Source organism: Neovison vison, chromosome 11 (assembly GCF_020171115.1).
Source record: "Neovison vison isolate M4711 chromosome 11, ASM_NN_V1, whole genome shotgun sequence".
Lineage (NCBI taxonomy): Eukaryota > Metazoa > Chordata > Mammalia > Carnivora > Mustelidae > Neogale > Neogale vison.
Window position 1 is genome coordinate 101,404,997 of NC_058101.1, and position 19,681 is coordinate 101,424,677.

Below are 19,681 nucleotides of genomic sequence, written 5' to 3' on the forward strand. Positions count from 1 at the left end.
TCTCTCTCCCTCTAACCTCCCCCACCCACCCCCCCCCGCCCTGCAACACTTTTTCTACACAGAAAAAAAAAAAAAAAAAAAAACCCAAAAAACAAAATTAGTATTTTGTTTTGAACAGAATTATTTTTCCCCAACTATTTTACTGTGACTCTCTTAGGAATATTGGTAATGCAGAAATCTCCTTCTTGGATTCAGGACTTTATGTGATACTTAGAAATATGAAATAGAAAAAAAATAACATGGGCCATAGACTTGGAGTATATATTTTAGAACTCTCTTGGTGACTGTTTCTCTTAATAGTAATGATTTTAAATTCATGTTTATTATTCTGCTCCAGGGTTGACCTAAGCCCTCCAAGGCAGGTCTTAAGTGACTTATGCATGAGGTGATATCAAGGGTGTAATATAGGAACAGCATATGTTCAGCTCAGCTGGCCCATTCCTGACAAGCATCATGCATTCTTTCTTGACAGTTCCTTGGTAACACATATTTAAGGGGAAAACCTAAATAGGGGTTAGTATCTAAACTAATTATGTTTCATTATGGGATCTATTTAGTGATATATCAGGATTCCTGTTCTTATTTATGTTGCTAAAGTTGGTAGTAGTTAATTTGTCTTTCCTGAACAAGTAATCCTGGTGGCAGAGGAAGCCTGCAGGGCTTCAGTTTGGCTGTAGGTAACCCCTGTGACTATAATGGGCAGATAGACTTTGGTGTGTCAGTTTTGTATTGAGAGGAAGAAAATCTTGTTGAGTTTGGCTTATGCTTAGGAGGTAAGTATTATATCCTATATTTTCCTGGGGAAATTGAAAGGCTCTGGTTCCCCTGGTACTCATTCATATTTCTCTGTTGGCGTTTCAGGCATTTACTTAGAAAATATGACAGAAGAAGCATAGTCCGTCCTCATCATCCAGAGAGTCCATATTTGCACGTTTTCTACTCACTGAAGTACTTTTTCTTTTTCCTTCTTCTTCTTTTTCTTTTTTTTTTTTTTTCAAAGATTTTATTTATTTATTTGGCGGAGAGAGAGAGATGACAAGTAGGCAGAGAGGCAGGGGGAAGCAGAGAGCCCAATGTGGGGTTCAATCCCAGGACCCCGAGATCATGACCTGAGCCAAAGGCAGAGGCTTAACCCACTGAGCCACCCAGTGCCCCTACTCGCTAAAGTTTTTTAGCCCCCACGTCAGTACTCAGCGGTGCTTTGGCAGTCACTTGTGGATACTTGCAGAGTGGGAAAAGTTATAGCCACCCCAAGGACGGTGCCCAGCTGAGGCTGAGCAACGTGATAATCGGCCTTCATGTTTCAGCTTTTGTACCACAAAGAAGGGTAAACAAATTTTCTGATGACTGAGGCTTGCAGGAGCCTAACCCCATGTTTCCCCTAGGAGCCTGCGATTGCAGATTCACTAATTTAGTGTCTGTGCAACATTATTGAACTGCGAATGAGAATGGACTATGTGTATTTAAAGGAGAAATGGAAGTTTAATCAGAAATCTTCCCAAGAAAGAAGTTTTAGTACCGTAACCCCAGAACTCCGAAAGGATAGCATAAATACGAACTTGACACAGCAAAGACTTGGACTGAAGAAATAAGCCTATTTTAATTTCCACCTGCTTCTCTCATCTGGTCCTTCTGTAGGTTTCACTGGAATCGATTCTGAGTATGAAAAGCCAGAGGCTCCTGAATTGGTGCTGAAGACAGACTCCTGTGATGTGAACGACTGCGTCCAGCAAGTGGTGGAGCTTCTGCAGGAGCGGGTAGGAGAAGGTCAAAGAGGGAGTCCTCAGAAGAAGTGTATTTGTTTTGTACTCTTCCCCTGCCGAAAGAACAGGTGCTGGTGATAAGGAGTACCATTTGTGTTTCAGGTTCTGGTGGTACTGACAGTTTCCTGAGTGTGTGTGTCCCTGTGTTTGGTGTCGTGGGGGCACCGGTGCATACAACGCACGAAATACCCTGGTCAGTGTGGAGCACAGGTGGCTTGAGAACCAGAGGCTCTTTTATTTATTCTAGCAGTAACTTTACCACACAGATACCTGTACATTCAGCCGTGATTATTCAGCTCTACACCTTGACATTATTGTATTTAAGTTGAGGTACATAATGTAGCCAATTCTCCTAGTCTCTTAGAGAGTGCCTGGATTTTCCTGGTGCAACATGATGATAAGGATGGTTGACTTTTAGGAAGGGAAATGTTGCAGAGCATAAAGATCTTTCTCTGGTTCCTGGGCATATGGAAGCATAAAGATGCTGGCTGTTTTCCCAAGCACTTAGGCCCTCCAGGACGTCCATGATTCTCTCAGGGTTTAGTCCAGTTTCAGTTTTTAGAAACTCTTTTCTTTCCTGTTCTTATCTTCCCTGGTCCCAACAGAGGGTCATGCAGTATACTTAGGGAGGGTCTGGCCTCTGTGTCGTTGTCTGTAGTGATCCCTTTCCCTGGTCAGGATGTCCTCACCTTTGCTGCCTAGTGCTGTGCAGGGACTCCTGACGTAGTGGTACGCAGACAGTGATGCATCACTGTGCCCCATTTTGTCCTCTGTGGCCTGTGGCATCTGAACCTCCTTGATTTTTACAATCCCTTTACCATAAACCTCTTTTGTGTAGTATCTCTTACTGGGTATAGGAGACATACAACTTAAAAAAATTACCTACGTCTGAGTGTATTAAAAATGTCTAGCCTTAGCATTTTTTCATGTTGTAAAATTCTGCCAGATAATTAACCTGGGAATCACCTTCCTAATGTGAGTCCTCCCTTATCTAAACGTTTTAGCTGCGTAAGTGAAATGATGTGTCACAGCACTGCTCTGATGTGTTCCTTTGGATGTGCAGCTGTGCTGTCTGCAGGTTCATGAGGCCCCATCCTGGGAGGTTTTATGCTTGTCTTTTTGCCATCTGGGTTTTCTGTTACCCAGCTTCTGGGCTCTGGAGCTTCTCCATCTTGCTGCTGTGCCTGTGGCTTCCCTCTATTCATTATCTATTCTTTCAGCATCAGCAGTCAGATGTCTGCTGTAGTTTGTCATAGTCCTAGGCACTGGTAGTACAAAGATTAACCAGGTGTGTCTCTGTCCTGTAGGGTTTACATTGTAGGTGATGGAAATAGGAATAAGAGCATAGAGCTGCTAGAAATTGTGTTAGAAACATGGTTTCAAGGGCTCCTGGGTGGCTCAGTCAGTTAAGTGTCTGCCTTTGGCTCAGGTCATGATCCTGGGATTGAGCCCCACATTGAGCTCCCTGCTCAGCGGGGAGCCTGCTTCTCCCTCTCCCTCTGCTGCTCCCCTTGCTTATGCTCTCTCTCTCTCTCTGTGTCAAATAAATAAATAAATAAAGCCTTAAAAAAAGGAAACATGGTTTCAGCATGTGCATAGCACTCTGGGATGCACAGAGGAGTGAGTTAGAAAGGTTTTATATCCGATCTTTCTCATGTTTGCTCCCCCCCTCCCCCCTTTTTTTTTAAGATTTGATTTATTTGAGAGACAGAGAGAGCATGTGTTCGAGCACAAAGAGGAGAAGAGGGAGGGGCACAAGCAGACTCCAAGCGTGGAGCCCAATGCAAGGCCTGATCCCATGACCCTGAGATCATAGCCTGAGCTGAAGTCAAGAGTTGGATACCCAACTGACTGAGCCACCCAGGCACCCCTTGGTCATTTTAAAAAGATATTTTCACTGGCCATAGTATTCTGGGTTGACAGGTTTTTTTCTTTTGGTTCTTTAAAGATGGTGCTCCATGGTCCTCTGGTTCGCAGTGTTTCTAATGAGAAGTCTGATGCAGTGCTTTTCTTGACTCCTCTCCCTGTAATGTTTCTTTTTATTTGTGCCTCAATTCAAGATTTTCTCTTATTCCTTAGTTTTTAGTGATTTTAGTATGTTGTGTCTAGGGTTTTCAGTATTTTTAGGTTTTTTTCTTTCAATTTAGGGTTCTTTGGCTTTTGGTTCTTCTATTAGTTTTTGAAAACTCTTGGCCATTACCTCTTCAGATATTATCTTTGCCCTATTCTTTCTCTTCCTGGGATTTCAGTTAGATGTTTGTTAGACAATCTTTTAAGTGCTTTTAAGTGCTCTGTTCTTTCACTCTTTTATTCCTCCTAAAGATTTGTTTACCTTCGAGAGAGAAAGAGAGTGGGGTGGGGGGAAGACAGGGGCAGAAGGAGAGGGAGAGAGAAACCCTGCATCATGTCTGGAGCCCAACGTGGGATTCGATCTCCTGACCCTGAGATCAGACCTGAGCCAAAACCAAGAGTTGAATGCTCAACTAATTGTGCCACCCAGGTGCCCTTCTCACTCTTTTCATGTTAATTTTTTAGTTTTAATAATTTCTACTCATTTTCAAGCTTAGTCATTCCTCAGTTATGTGTAATATATTGATTTGCACTTAAAATCGTTAAACTGATAATCATTACAAAAATTGCATCATTTTTTTAAAACAGAGTGTACATCTCTCTATTGAAATTTTCTATTCACACACTGTCCACTTTTGCACTAGATCCTTTAATATAGTAACTATAAAGTTATACCTGGTAGTTCTAGCCACTGGGTCATTTCTGGATCTTGCTATATCTCTTATTGCTGGCTTTTCTTGTTCTTTTTGGCATATCGTAATTTTATATTGAATGTTTGACATTGTGTGTGGAAGCATAGTAGAGATTGAGGGAAATAGTGTCTATGCTCTGGGCGTTTATATTCTTTTTCTGTCACACTGCATAGTGTGTATATAGTATAGTATATTGAGTTAATTTAGTTAGTAGCTTAGATGGATTTGGGTTTCTTTATTCTGTAATTATTCATAATGAACTACCAGCTTCAAATTTCTCTAGCGGTAGACTATCCTACCTTGTGCCTAGTCTGGGATCTTGCCTCCTGCAGGGTCTTTCTTAGTGTTTCTGCTCCACTTTGAGCTTTCAACATTCCTTGGATGCCTCCATCTCAGAAGGGGTCTCCCTACATGCTGTCACTCCTTTCTCAGTGGAAAGAGAGTTATGCTATTGCTCAGAACTCAGTGCTAGGCTCACGACGGGGGAGCAGTGGTGGTTCTCGAGTCTGCTGATCCAGCCTCACTCTTAAGCAGGATCTATACTCCGGGGTCTTAGATGGGTCTTTGTCAGTGTCGTTTCCTCTTCCTGCATGGTAGCCAACCTCTGCTTTGAGCCTGGGAGGTCTTAGTCCCATGGAATAGCAGATTGCTGGTTTGTATCAATTCAGGATATCTTGGGCCAGGAGAATTTCCTCCGCATCCCTTTAGCTGGCCATTTTTATCTCTACTCCTCTTTCAGAAACAGTGGACCCGGGGAGGGTTTCCCTCCCTTCCCTATTAGCTGCAGGCCTTTGTGTAGTATGAGACAGTGATCCAGGGAGTGTGGACAGAATTTTGTGCCTGTGTGCCACCAAGGGGAGCTCTCTAGTTGTGAGACCTTCTAATCTTTATTCCAAGCATGCTGGTAGACCTGCTTGTGAGTGTAGAACTCCTGGCGTCTGTGGTTCCCAGGTATGCAGACCTATCACTAGTCCTCACTCGGCCTTGAAGAATGCTAAAAACAGTTAGCTGCTTTTTTCTTTCCTGCTTTTATTGCAGCCACCTCTTCCTCCCATGTGCTCCTGAGGGGCATGTTTATGGGTCTTGTCTTTTTTTGCTGGGACTTGTCAATCTTTGGAAGCAGTTCTAGGCACTGTGTTAGGGCCTCAGCTCTGTGATGGGCTCAGGAGTGTTTACAATTTCATATATTTGCTGGTCTTTCCTCTTGTTACATGATGTTCTATTCCGGAATCTCTGTTTAATTTTCAGCAAACCGTCTATTCTTGCTTTGCTTTTAGCCTTCTGGGGTTGTCTATGTTTCCAGTATTTTTCCTTTTCATTTGGATTATAATTTGTTTGCATTTTTTTGTACATTATACCTATCTTTTTTTTTTTTAAACTGGAGATTTATTAATGTTAGGAAGCTATACAGAGTTTTATTTTTTGTTAGTTTGAGTTATCTAGTTTTCATATCCAGTTAGTGGTTTTTAAGTGTTTTATAGAACCTCAGGAAAGTACACAGATACTCTCATATATAGTGTAGGGGGCTCAGGAATCTCTGAAGCTAGATAATTTCAGGTAGCTCAGGCACTTCTTTGGGATTATTAAACACAATATGTGGTAGATGCTATACTAATCTCCCTCCCTTATGTCTTCCCTTTCATTCCTAACCACTTTTTTAAAAAGAAAGATTTTATTTATTTATTTAATTTGAGAGAGAGTTCAAGCATCAGGGAGCAGCAATTAGAGAGAGAGGGAGAAGCGGGCTTCCCATGGAGCAGGGAGCCTGATGCAGGACTTGATCCCAGAACCTTGGGATCATGACCTGAGCTGAAGGCAGACACTTAACTGACTATGCCACCCAGGCACCCTGATTCCTAACTACTTCTTTGGGTCCCGGTGTAGAATAGTGTCCTTTGGGTTTGACATTTCACCTATATAGAGGTTTGTTGTTGTTGTTTGTTTGTTTTTTTGGTAGTGAACAGACGATTCTGCTGTTTTTATTTTTAAAAACTGTATTTTGAGAAAATTTTGCAATTGTCTGTAAGTCTAAAAATAGTACAGAGAGTTCCTGTCTGTCCCTCAACTGGGTTCCTCTTTCCTTAACATCATGACTGTAGAAGATTTCTCAAAATTAAAAATGAATCCTGGTAAGATTCGATATGCTAAAGCGCACATTTATGTGGCTTTCACAAAATTTTCCACTAAGGTCCTGTCCTATTCTGGGATTTAACCCAGGATCCCAGACTGTACTTAGTCAGAAATTGGGTTTTAACCATGATTCTGTGGAATGAAAATACAGACTTCATGTAGTGTCTGTCGTGCCTGGGACTTTGTAGTTCTCATTACCTGCAGTGTTTAAAACTTGAGGGCAGACTGTCCCTGTATGATTTTAGGCTCATACTACCTGATACTCCTTTAACTGGTTACCCTGTTTCCAGTTCCTTAATGCCTTTTATTCCATCGCGTATTCAAAGAATCCTCTTTCTCGAGTTTGTCTAGTTGTTTTGTTTTTGTATTTTTTTTTTTACTCTAAAGAATTTATTCATTTTTCTCATGGTTTATAGAATTAAGGTGATTTATGTTCAAGGTTCTCCATAGTTTATTTTTATTTTATTTATTTTTTTCAAGATTCTTATTTACTTATTTGACAGAGATCATAGTAGGCAGAGAGGCAGGCAGAGAGGAGGAAGCAGGCTCCCTGCTGAACAGAGAGCCTGATGCAGGGCTTGATCCCAGGACCCTGAGATCATGACCTGAGCTGAAGGCAGAGGCTTTAACCCGCTGAACCACCCAGGCGCCCCCAAGCTTCTCCATAGTTTAGCTCCAAGCTGCATATTTTCATATTATTGTCCTTAATTTATTTTGCCACTTTTAAATGAAGCCTTCTAATGTTTGCTCCTAAGTAATGATTATGCTAATTGCTCTTTTATATGGATGTTACTCTGTGTTATGCCTGCTAGACAGTTGGGTAATTGGACAGTTTCCTTGAAGGTTTGAAAAAGAGGGGTAGAATAAAACACCAACATTTACCGAGGACTTACTATAAGGGTCATATATATGGGGCTTTGTGTGTTTTAACATATTTGTGTTTTTTTGTTTTGTTTTTTGTTTTTGTTTTTTAAAGATTTTATTTTTTTGAGAGAGAAAGAGAGAGAGCGAGCACAAGCTAGGGGAGCAGCAGCAGGAGAGGGAGAAGCAGACTCCCTGCTGAGCAGGGAGCCTGATGTGGGGCTTGGTCTTAGGACTGTGGAATCATGACCTGAGCTGAAGGCAGATGCTTAACCAGCTGAGCCACCCAGGTGCACCAACATACTTGTTTTGATTGTTAGAATCTGAGGGCAAGTGGCATTCTTCCTAGTTTAGCTTCTAGCCACTTCTTGCTCTAATTACTGTGACAGCTTCCAAATGGTCTTTGTGCTGAGTACTTTATATATGTTTTCTAATTTTATTCACAGAGTAAACCTCTGAAATATTTCAGAAATATTGAGTAACTTTCTCATGGACATACTGGATTCTATACCTAGGATTCCAGGCATATGATTTCCTAGGATTCATTTCCATATGCCTCTGGCTTTTACTTTCAGCAGTGTTCATATTATACCTAAAGTGCAGTGTAATTAAATTCACAACCAGAGGGGCGCCTGGGTGGCTCAGTGGGTTAAGCCGCTGCCTTCGGCTCAGGTCATGATCTCAGGGTCCTGGGATCGAGTCCCGCATCGGGCTCTCTGCTCAGCGGGGAGCCTGCTTCCTCCACTCTCTCTCTCTGACTGTCTCTCTGCCTACTTGTGATCTGTCTCTGTCAAATGAATAAATAAATAAAAAAAATCTTTAAAAAAAAAAAAATTCACAACCAGAAAGGTGTTCTGGTTATATTAGTTTAAGATGGAGAAATTTTCTTGTGAAAAGTTATTTTTGTCATAAATCTCGATGGTGACAGAAGAAATGCAAATGGCTCCTTAATGCAATTGCTTTTTTTTTTGAGATAGAGACAGAGAAGAGGGGCAGAGGGAGAGGGAGAGAGAGAATCTCAAGCAGGCTCCATGCCCAGAGTGTAGCCTGACAAGGGGCTTGATCTCATAACCCTGAGATCATGACCTGATCTGAAATTAAGAGTCAGATGCTTAACTGACTGAACCACCTAGGCGCCCCTTTTTCTTTTCTTTTCTTTCTTTCTCCTTTCTTTTCTTTCTTTTTTTTTTTCTTTTTCTTTTAGACATAGGAGGGGCAGAACACATTTGCCTTCTTTTGGTGCCACCCTCATTTGGGGAAAAGATACGACTTCATTTCCCATTGAAAGTATGTATTTCTGTGTTTTATTTGGTTGATTCTGTTAGTTAATTTAACAGATAGTCAGTGCTTTATGTGCTGGGTACTATTATAAAACACTGGGGTTGTGGCAGGAATTAAAATTCCTGCCTCATGGGCCTTAATTTTTGGTCCTTATCACCATTATCTATAGTTATAGACTAGAATGGCCATATCAGTTTGTTGAATTTTTTTTTTATTGCATGATACGGAATTAAAGAACACAGTTGAAGGGAGGTATACATACATACACGACTACTTCTGTTCTGGCGTTTGTTCTCCTGTGATTGTTTTTCTCACAGAGTTGCAACTCCGATGTGCGTTACGGCACACGGGTAAGCCTGCGAATACCTGACAGTCCACTCAGAGTTGGTGGTGCAAAGAGTCTTTGCCTGCCGCACCCTGATGGTAGGGAGCTTAGTGCAGCGCACACCTTCTGAAGCAGCCTGTCCCTGGTGACCTGGGGGTGGCCCAAACCGTGCAACTTATTGTCACAGAGGCATTTGTGAGGTTTTCCACAGGTGGGTTGTGGGAGCTCACGGAGTGGAGCTGATCTTAACAAAGCTAGACGGGGAGGTGAGGGGCTGACAATGTCGGGTGCAGGGGTGACAGTGAGGAGCGAGGGTGTGAAGATGAGAGGTCCTGCACTAACCAGTTTCACATGTAAGACTGTCATTGTGTGCGCTAGAAGGCAGTGTCGTGGGTAGAGATGGAAACCACTGAGAACTCCCATGGAGGCAAGGCCTTCAGTAGCTGTTTCAGGAGCATTCCTACACCGAGTGTGTTAAAACTCTGAGAAGTGGGTTCAGTTATCCTCAATTTACAGATGGAAAGCGACTTAGAACGGTGACGTTGTCTGTCCCTGGACAGCGCCATGAGGGGCAGTGTTGGATTTGAACACTGCATAAAGGATGCTGAAGCCCACTCTCTTCTACACTGCCTTTCCTTATACCTATACCTGGATTCCTTCCCTTTCCAGCTGGTTTCTGAAACCGCAGTCCTTTCTGTGGCTCTCTCGTGCATTCCTTGACCATCTTTTCCGAAGTGTAGTTGGGATTGAGAACTTGAGAGTATTGAGTCTTAGAAGGAGTTAATATTATTAGAATACTCTCCAAGGACTTCAGAGCCACTCAGAGGCAGCAGTGTCTGGAGAGGAAGGAATGCTGACCATGTAAAGAAGGAAACTGCCTGTGCCTGTCTCCGGTTTGTGGGAAGTGTTTGTTCTCTGTAGTGTGAAGTAGGACGTGATTGTTGGTTACCTGAGTTCCTTTTGCAAAGCTGGTGCCCATCATGCCAGATGTACTTAGGCCCTGAAACCTAAATCTCAATGGTAAGTGAGCAGCTTGTGTTATTAAGCCATATAAAACAAAATCTTATTTTAAGTACATTTTATTTCCTCTTCGGGCTCCATTTGTTAGACTTTTGAGGATTTTTTTTTCCCCTCTAACTAATCATCTGGTCCTCTGATAGAGTTCAGCTGTTGGATTCTGTGCTGACACCAGGTGTCCACAGTTAGCTTGGATATTGCAGTCCCACAGAGTGCTTCTACTTCAGATGCCAGCTGTAACTAGGGTGCCCAGATACCTGCATTTCAGCTTGCTGACTGCCCATTCATGGGGGACCCGGACCCCCCACAGCCTGCGTCAGTTATTTGACTCACGGAACTCACGAAAGCACTTACTTACCAATACCAGTTTATTGTAAAGCGTACAGCTCAGGAACAGGCAAATGGACGAGGCCTATAGGACAAAGTCTGGGGCAGAGAGAGCCAGGGTGCCTCTCTGCACTTTGGGCACTGTTACCAACTCAAAAGCTCCCTGAACTTGTCCTCTAGGGGTTTCTACAGAGGTTCTATCACAGAGGCATGATTGAGTCTTTGGCCATTGGTGACTGAACTCCGTTCCAGCTTCTACCCCAGCCCAGAGTTCCATGAATGGAGTTGAAAGTCCCAACCTTCTCATCTGCATATGGTGTGATCTTTCTTTTTTGTTTTTTTTTAAAGATTTTATTTATTTATTTCACAGATAGAGATCACAAGTACGTAGAGAGGCAGGAAGAGAGGAGGAAGCAAGCTCCCTGCTGAGCAGAGAGCCCGATGTGGGGCTGGATCCCAGAACCCCAGGATCATGACCTGAGCTGAAGGCAGAAGCTTTAACCCACTGAGCCACCCAGGTGCCCCTGGCGTGATCTTTCTTGAGGAGCCTCTTGGCCTGGAGTCATCACAGTATCACACCAAACACACCCTTAATCACTCAGGAGATCCCAAGGGTTTCAGGAGCTCTGTGCCAGGAACCAGGGACAGAGACTAAATATATACTTCCCATTGTAATATATGGGAAACTTTTTATTGGAGCAGAGAGGGTAGCCTGATTTGGGGCTTTCTGGAAAACAAAGTTCAGTATCCTTGACAGTCAAGGCATTTTTCTATCTGATGCTTGTGTTGCTTTGGAGAGACTCTCCTGAAATGAATTCTACCAGGTGTTGCTTCTTTAATCTTCTTTCCATACAGTGGGTATTTTGGAATGGTGGGTGTTTTGGTTAGCATAATGTTAAGTATCCTCAGTCATCTCTGCATTGTCTTACTTCTCTTTTGATCTGGCCTGTGTAATATAATTGGGGTAAGGGAATGTGTTCGTTTATATTAATACTTAATTTCTCAGTGTTTGGTCAGAGCGTCTTCAGTTTCTTAATGTGCTTCAGTTGGCACATTTTCATATTTTTATTCAAGAAAATAGAAGACACTGAAAAATATAGAGGATTTTTGGATTTAAGTTTTTCCCTGAACCCTTGGATGGTCACTAGATGGCCTGCTGGTATCGCATTTTAACTTGGTGTGTTATGACATAAGGACGTAGGCTTCTTGCTGCTGGTTTTAATCTAAAGTGATATTTTAAATACTGTTTTTAAATCTACTAGGAACTCGAGATTTACTAGTGCTATAAATTATTTAAAGGTTTGTCTTTTTATGAAATGGTGGTTTAGTGCTCTAAATGGATTTTATACTGCACATAAAAACCTGACTTCGCAGCTCAGTTTTAAAGTCTTGCCAGAATGCTGTTTGGTGTTCATGCTTGGGATGCATGTAGTTTAGATAATAGAAATTTAATAGTTACATAAAATATGAATGAGTGCTAGCCTTCAAATCTTGTGAGCAGATTTGGCTCAGGAAAAAAGTGCCGAAAATACTTAAAGGCAAAACTTAGAATGTGGAATCATCATGTTTATTAACATGTTCACAGTTATTTAGAAAGGGAAGACAAGGACATTATTATTTTCAGGTAGTGAGTGTTTGTTTTGTTTGCCGGTTTCCAGAGAAAAACAAACAACTCTTCTTTTGAGCAAAGATTATAGATAGAGTATATGTTAGGTCTTAGATTGTGTTTGGTCAGTCAAGCAAAAAAAAAGTTTTGAGTACCCATGTAACATTTTAGAATTAATATTTACACATTCATAATATTTAACTATTTCTAGACCTATAAGATTAATGGTAGCATGTGAATTGTATATTGACTCCTGACTCAGGGGGCCCCCCTGTATTCCCTTCACCCATAAATAAATGCTGGTGACTGTGGTGCTCTCAAGATTGGTGGTGAGGGGTTTAGGTATATAAACACTTGCTCCAGGCCTAGTTTGTGGTCTATTTTTATTTTAAAGGAAATTCTGTGAAATAAAAAGTTTTATATATACAAGTTGAAGAAGAACACATTGTTTTCTAATAGCTAACTGTGTCTCTGGAAATCTTAATGAATCCCAAATAAAATGGACCGCTCATATGGCCGGGACTTCACATTATGTTGTCCAGATACCTTGTCTCGCTTTGAGGTGGTTTTTGCTCGTTTTAGATGTTTAAGAGTAGTTTTAGGAACTGAAAAGATTTGTCAGTAGAATGTGCTAGAAACTGGCTGTGTGTACATTTAGAAGGTTCTTTTTGTATTCTTGATAGCGAGTTCTCTTCTCTCTACACATAGAATCTATATAGAACTCGCTTCCTTTGAGCAAATGTTCCATGTGCCTCTTGATTCATGCTGTTATGTTTTTGCTAATTCAGAAAACATTCACTCGATGTGTGTTTTTTTTTTTTAGAAGAGAAAAACAGTAGTAGCCTCTTGAACTTTAGTTTTGACTTTAGTTAGGCATCGGAAGAATTTGTATTTAAGTTGTAAGGCTAAAATTCATTTGAAAATATTGCTTGATGTGAATTTTGAAAAGGGAATGATTGTAATGCTTAGAATGAAAAAATTATCTTGACTCAAAATAAGAAAAAAATTCTTCCTTTCTTAAAAGGAAAGTGATTATAGCCTCTATGTTCATGCATATAAAGCAGCACATTAACTAAAAATGTATTCATCCCAAATGGGTTCATGGCTTATATGAGTGTACAAAACATTAGAAAAATAGTTTAGTTGAGCTCCTAGTGAAGATACTGTTCTTTCATGTTCAAACTGGTTCTCTTGGAGACAGGTTTGCTCACAAATTATCTGTATATTTGTTTTCTTGATTTAGGATATGGTCTGAAGAAAGAGATAATGTATAGAAACATTAGTTAGTTCTCCGTTCTCACTTTGAACGCCCCTTCAGAGGGAGTAGATTGACATACCCAGGCGTACCCTGCAGTGTGGTTCTGGAGAAGGGTGGGTTTCCCGGTGGAGACAGCACAGCTCCGGCCTCAGCCTGGGGCCTGGGACATCACATGGGCCGTGGTCGCTGCTGCTGTTGGTCAGTATTTGTGTGCTGAATCTAGTGATTCCGGCTTAGGAAACCAGCTAAAAATGCCCTGTTGCATCCAACAGAGATTAAAAGATTAGTCCCTGGATGCTCTCCTCTGGCTCTCCAAAACTGTTGACAATCATCAGCAGTAACTGTAGTGGAAGAGAAGAGTGGTCAGCCTCTACAACGTAAAAAAGATCTCCTATCCTTACAATAATGTAGGCTCCAGGGGTGGCAAAGAAAACTTGATGTAGAATTGTTCTTGTCAGTGAAATCCTTCTCTTCCCTGGAGTCCCGCTGTTATTTGTCGCCAGACTGTGGATTCTGGATTTTGAAGTTCTAAGTGGTCCAATGTGGTGGACATGGAGGTTTTCAACGTATTTACAATGAGGCAGTTTGGAAAAGTTGTTTGAAAATTGCTCACTTACCCTTCTTAGAAATGTTTAAAAATTTTTAGGCCTAATTGAAGTATTCAGTATCTTTGTTTTTTGTCTAGAATTTTATCAACACATGAAGATCACATACCAACAACCCTGGGAATTGTGAATGTTTAATAAAATCATGAAGATAGACTAAGGACAATTTGTGTGACAAAATGTGTTATAGCTTGTTTTCATTAGAGAAATAGTAATGATTATTTTTATTTATTTTTTTGGAGAATAGTAGTGGGACCTTAGTTGGAATCCCAGCTCTAACATTTGTCAGTTAACTACATGACCTTGGAAAAAATACCTAATTTCTCTGGCTTCAGTTGTCCTGAATAATAGTGCCTGTCCTAGAATTGTACTGAGGATTCTCTTAGTTAATGTGTGTAGGGTGCTTAGAACAGCTCCTGGAATGTGGCACGCTAGCTCGATTGAGTATTTATTGTGTGTTAAGTGCATTGGAAGACAGAACAGTAGGGATTCAGGGCCAGTTATTAACCTCTTCTGAGCCTCAATTTCCAGATCTGTTCAAGGAAAATACTTCTATCTTCCTTGGTAGGATTGTATGAGGATTAAATGCATCTGTTCCCAGGAAGCCCTTGGGACAATGTTGGTTTCACAGGGAGCGTCCAGCTAATGTCAGTCCCTGTAGTTCAGGTATTTTTTTTTTTTTTTAAAGATTTTATTTATTTATTTGGCAGAGAGAGATCACAAGCAGGCAGAGAGGCAGGCAGAGAGAGAGAGAAGGAAGCAGGCTCCCGGCTGAGCAGAGAGCCCGATGCGGGGCTCGATCCCAGGACCCTGGGATCATGATCTGAGCTGAAGGCAGCGGCTCAACTCACTGAGCCACCCAGGCACCCCCAATTCAGGTATTTTAATTTGCTGGATTTCACAGCAGACCTGTAACATATGTGTATATATATCTGTTTTAAACAGCTGGAAAGGAGACTGGTTCAGAGATGTGACGGTGACCTTCTCAAGGTTGCACTGGTAGAGTTTGACCTCAGATCTCAGGTGTAAACATCAGGAATAACTAACCTATAGACCCTCTTGCTTTCTCTTGCCTCTTTTTGGTTTTGAAGATATGTCCCTAATGTTTTATGATTAATGTATTTAATTTTAAGTCTGTTTTATGGAACTTTATCACACTCTTCCTTGTGAAAGTCCTAATGAATGCTTTTTGTGTAAATTAATTTTAGCATTCATTCCAAGTATGGAGGGTTTCAGTTCTTTATTTTGCAGCAGGAAAAGTGGGTATGTCTCAAGACGTCTTTGAGAGCTTTACGTATCCAAGAAGCTAATTGAACAGATAGAGTGCGTGCAGTTCTCCTAATGCATGTCATATTGTTCTTGTAGGAAAAGTGGATTCTGAATTTTTATTTTCTAGTCGATGAAACAATAGGTTTTGTACGGACTCCTGAAACCACCAATGCCCTGTAATGGGGAGGGAATATATAAAAATGACAATGATAACCATATGTGGGATGGTTTGTTTTTCTCAATTCCAAATTCTCTTAACTGCTATAATTTAAAATAAATGTATTAACAGTGATTTCTGAAATTATTCCTTGTTATTGCACAGAATAGACTACCTTGAGCTATTTCTTTTGCTAGATTATAGGTCATTTTTTTTCTTTCCAGTTTTATTGAGATAAAATTGAAATACAAAGAAAACAAGGGACTTTTCTATATGTGATTTCCTCTTCAGGTACACAGTGAAATCAAGTATTGTGTATAGATCGTGTATGTATACTTAACTGCTTCTTTGACTATTGGCAAAATTTAAGACATGCCTCTCTAGCTTGGCATTACTAGACACAGTATGCCTTGGGGTGCCTGGGTGGTTTAGTCGGATGAGAGTGCGACTCTTGGTTTTGGTTCAGTTCATGATCTCAGGGTCCTGAGAGCAAGCCCTGCATCGGGCTCTGCATTTAGTGGGGAGTCGGCTTAAGGATTTCTCTCCCTCTCCCTCCACACCCCTTCCCATGCTCATGCTCTTGGGAAAAAAAGAAAGAAAGAAAGAAAGAATCTGCCTCATGAATACAAAATTGTATAGTATTTTTATCTCTAGGAAGCTGGTGGAAGGTGTCATTCTTCCTTCACCATTGTCTTGAATGCCCTCATGTAGTATTTGCCCCATAAACACAATGAATAGCCTTCAGTTGTGGGTGCCTGCTGGAAGCTTTACCGCAGAAGGCCTGGAAAGGTATATGAAGTGTCCTGTGCTGTGCACGGCTTATGTTGTAGACACTCCCTTTTCCACTTTCTTCCTCCTGTAAACAGTGGGATGCTCGAGGGACAAAGGGGTCTCCCAGAAAGTACCCATGTTTGCACACCACGAATAATTAGCTAAACTTGGTATTGTAGCAGGCAGTGTTTCTTTCCTGTATTTAATTTGTATTCTTTTCTCTTTTCCTTCATGCTTACAGTCCTTATTTTTGGGTTTATCCTAAGAAAGATCAGAAGCCTTGAATTTGCCAATAGGAGCAGACTGATTTTGACACTTGATTTAGCTAGTGCTGAACTATGTCTATTTTGTTCTGTTTTGGAGGAGAAATGTAGGAGCATCCGTCTTTCTAGATTTCAGAATCCATAGGGGCTGCTTGAGTAGTGGCACCAGGCCTTTTGTGAGATCCTCCTGTCTTTGATACACATATATCTGCTTTTCTCCTCTGTTGAAGATATTAACATAAATCTGTAAGTCCAAATACAAGTTGGAAGTTACTTTCCACGCTTAGTCAGGAAAATAGCAACCAGATTTGAAACTCTGGTTTGTCTGTTGATATTTGTTTTGAATTGCTTTTGTTGTTGTTTTGCATTTTTTTAATGGGCTATTTTTTAGAGCAGTTTTAGGTTTACAGCAAAAGTGAGAAAGTAGAGTGAGTTCCTATACCCTACCCACCCCCCTCAACCAAGCACAACCTTTCGTATCAACACCCCTCACCAGAGTGGTACATTTGTTATAGTTGAAAGACCTACTATGACACATTGTCACCCAAAGTTCATAGTTTACAGTAGGGTTCTACGTCTGTGGGTTTTGACAGATGTATACTTATCCACTGTTATAGTATCATATCATTTCACTGCCCAAAAAATCCCCTCTTGCCTTCATTTCCCCTCAGCCTGCCCTCACCCATAACTCCTGGCAACACTGGTGTTTTCATCATCTCCTAGTTTTTCCTTTTCCAGACGTCATATAGTTGGAATCATACAGTAAGCAGCATTTTCAGATTGACTTCTTTTACTTAGTAATATGCATTTAAGTTTCTTCCATGTCTTTTCATGGCTTGGTAAGTTTATTCCTTTTTAGTGCATTCATTGTCTGGATGTACCAATTTATCCATTCACCTACTGAAGGACATTTTAGTTGTTCCCGAGTCTTGGCAGTTAAGAATAAGGCTGCTTTAAATATCTGGGCAGGTTTTTGTTTGGACATAGATTTCAGCTTGTTTGGTAACTGCCAAGGAGCACAGTTTCTGGATTGTATGCTAAGTGTGTGTTTGGTTTTGTAAGAAGCTGCCAGACTGTCTTCCGAAGTGTCTACACCATTTGCATTCCCATCAACAGCAAATGAGAGTTCCTGTTGCTCCACAGCCTCACCGGCAGCTGTTTCGGATTTTGGCCGTTTCCCTGATGGCATGATGTGGAGTATCATTTTATATGCTTGTTGGTCATTTGTATATCTTCTTTGGTAAGGTTTTGGCTCAGGTCTTTGGCCCATTTTTTTTAAAAGATGGGGCTATTTGTTTTCTTACCGCTGAGTTTTAAGAGCTCTTCGTGTGTGTCTTAGATAACAGTCCTTTTTCAGATATGCCTTTTGCAAATATTTTCTTCTGGTCTGTGGCTTATCTATTCATTCTCTTGAGAATTATTTTGTTTTGGATAACAAAGTATTGCTTGGATGAGATACATGTATGAAAAGCCCTTAATCATTGCTACTTTTGTATGCTTATAAAGGTGACCTAATAGATTTGGCTTTTAAAAAAGTTGAAGCAATTAAACACATTTTGGTAATTATTCCTTGGGGTCTGACAAGTGAGCAAGACTTGTAGAGATCCTCTAAGGAGCTGTGTTGTGGTGATCACAGATACATTCTTCTGTGTTCTTAGAGACAAGGACTTTCCCAATGTTGTGTAAATGTGTACTTGGAGTTCACATGAAACTTCTTGACTGCATTCCAGATGGGATCAAAAAGTGCTGTTTCTCAAACTACAACAGTGGGAATAAAACTGATGTACTCAGGAGTACCTTGTGGCATGACTGAGAAGGTGGCGTTGGTGACTCTAGGATAAAGATGCATACAAAAGCTGAAATAAAAGGATTTTTGAAATGTTAAGGATGAGAGTGGTAGTATTTAGAGTGATTTTGTTTGTTCACAAATTCTTCTTACTACCTCTTAGTTGACGTCACCTGTTTTTTGCAGTTGCTTGATTTTGACATCGGTGGCACATTCTCAGAATTTATTCTTCGTCACTAGGTAATGGGATGTGATGCTTAAAGACTTTTGTACGTGGCATATTATGTGTTGAGAGTAGACCAGCAGACCTCAGGAAAAGTTGACTGGGGAGGCACAGGATTCAGAGCCCACTTTTATACTTTGTTTTGAAGTCTCCTTTTGGGGTGTTAAATTTTCTTCATTAATATACCCTTTGGAGAACTTTAAATTGTTGAATCAAATATTTAATTGTACTTTCTTTGTTGTATAGGATATTGTACCTGTGGATGCCTCTTACGAAGTAAAAGAATTATATGTGCCAGAAAATAAACTCCATCTGGCAAAAACAGATGCAGAGACATTACCAGCATTGAAAATTAATAAAGTAAGTGCTTTGTTGCTTTTCATGCCAAGTGATTTAGCCTAACATATAGTCATTATCTATAAATCTTGTCTAATAACTATGTTTAAGGGCGTGGGTGGTGATGGTAGGGGTTATAGTTGTAGTTTATATCACAATTTCCAGGGATGGGAAATGTATTTAATTTGTGAAGCCATATTCCCAAAATATCTTGGCTTTGATTTGGTTTTAGTCATAATATGTCCTTTTTTTTTTTGAAGTGGGGGCGGGGGGCAGAGGGAGAGGGAGAGCAAAAATCCTTAGGCAGGCTCCATGTCCAGCACATAGCCTGATGCTGGGCTCCATTTCATGACTCTGAGATCATGACCAGAGCCGAAATCAAGAGTAGGAGGCTTATCTGACTGAGCCACCCAGGTGCCCCAATATTTACCTATTTTGAAACAGCAGACCAAAGATTGTATAAAAGTTTTCGGTTTAGGGGCACCTGGGTGGCTCAGTGGGTTAAGCCTCTGCCTTTGGCTCAGGTCATGATCTCAGGTTCCTGGGATCGAGCCCGGCATTGGGCTCTCTGCTCAGAGGGGAGCTTGCTTCTTCCTCTCTGTCTGCCTGCCTCTCTGCCTACTTGTGATCTCTGTCAAATTAATAAATAAAATCTTTAATAATAAAAGTTTTCAGCTTACCAGAAAGAATGGGTTCTTAATGCTTCAGAATACTATAAGTACAATAATTAAAATGAACATTTTTTTCCCCTCCAAACAGGTTTCATAATCTTCTGCCAAAACCCTGAATTTCTTTCTTATTTTGTTAAGAGTAATTCTGTATATGTCAGCTCTAATAACATTGAGTGTCCCCCTCCCCAACTCCTTCCCCTCACTAAAAAAACTACTCACCTAAACTGGGTATGATGGCAATGGAAACTGTAATTTATCATTTTGAAATAT

General features: G+C 40.8%; 1 protein-coding gene across 2 annotated transcripts in view; it reads left to right on the plus strand.

Moving 5' to 3' along the window:
• The window catches only part of PAPSS1 (3'-phosphoadenosine 5'-phosphosulfate synthase 1), a 108,992-nt gene that overhangs the window by 33,309 nt on the left and 56,002 nt on the right, over window positions 1–19,681 (plus strand). For both annotated transcript variants that reach the window (XM_044224320.1, XM_044224321.1), the window contains exons 5-6: window positions 1,639–1,757; window positions 18,651–18,764. In XM_044224320.1, coding sequence (XP_044080255.1) covers window positions 1,639–1,757; window positions 18,651–18,764 — 233 coding nt within the window. The remainder of the gene's footprint in view (window positions 1–1,638; window positions 1,758–18,650; window positions 18,765–19,681) is intronic.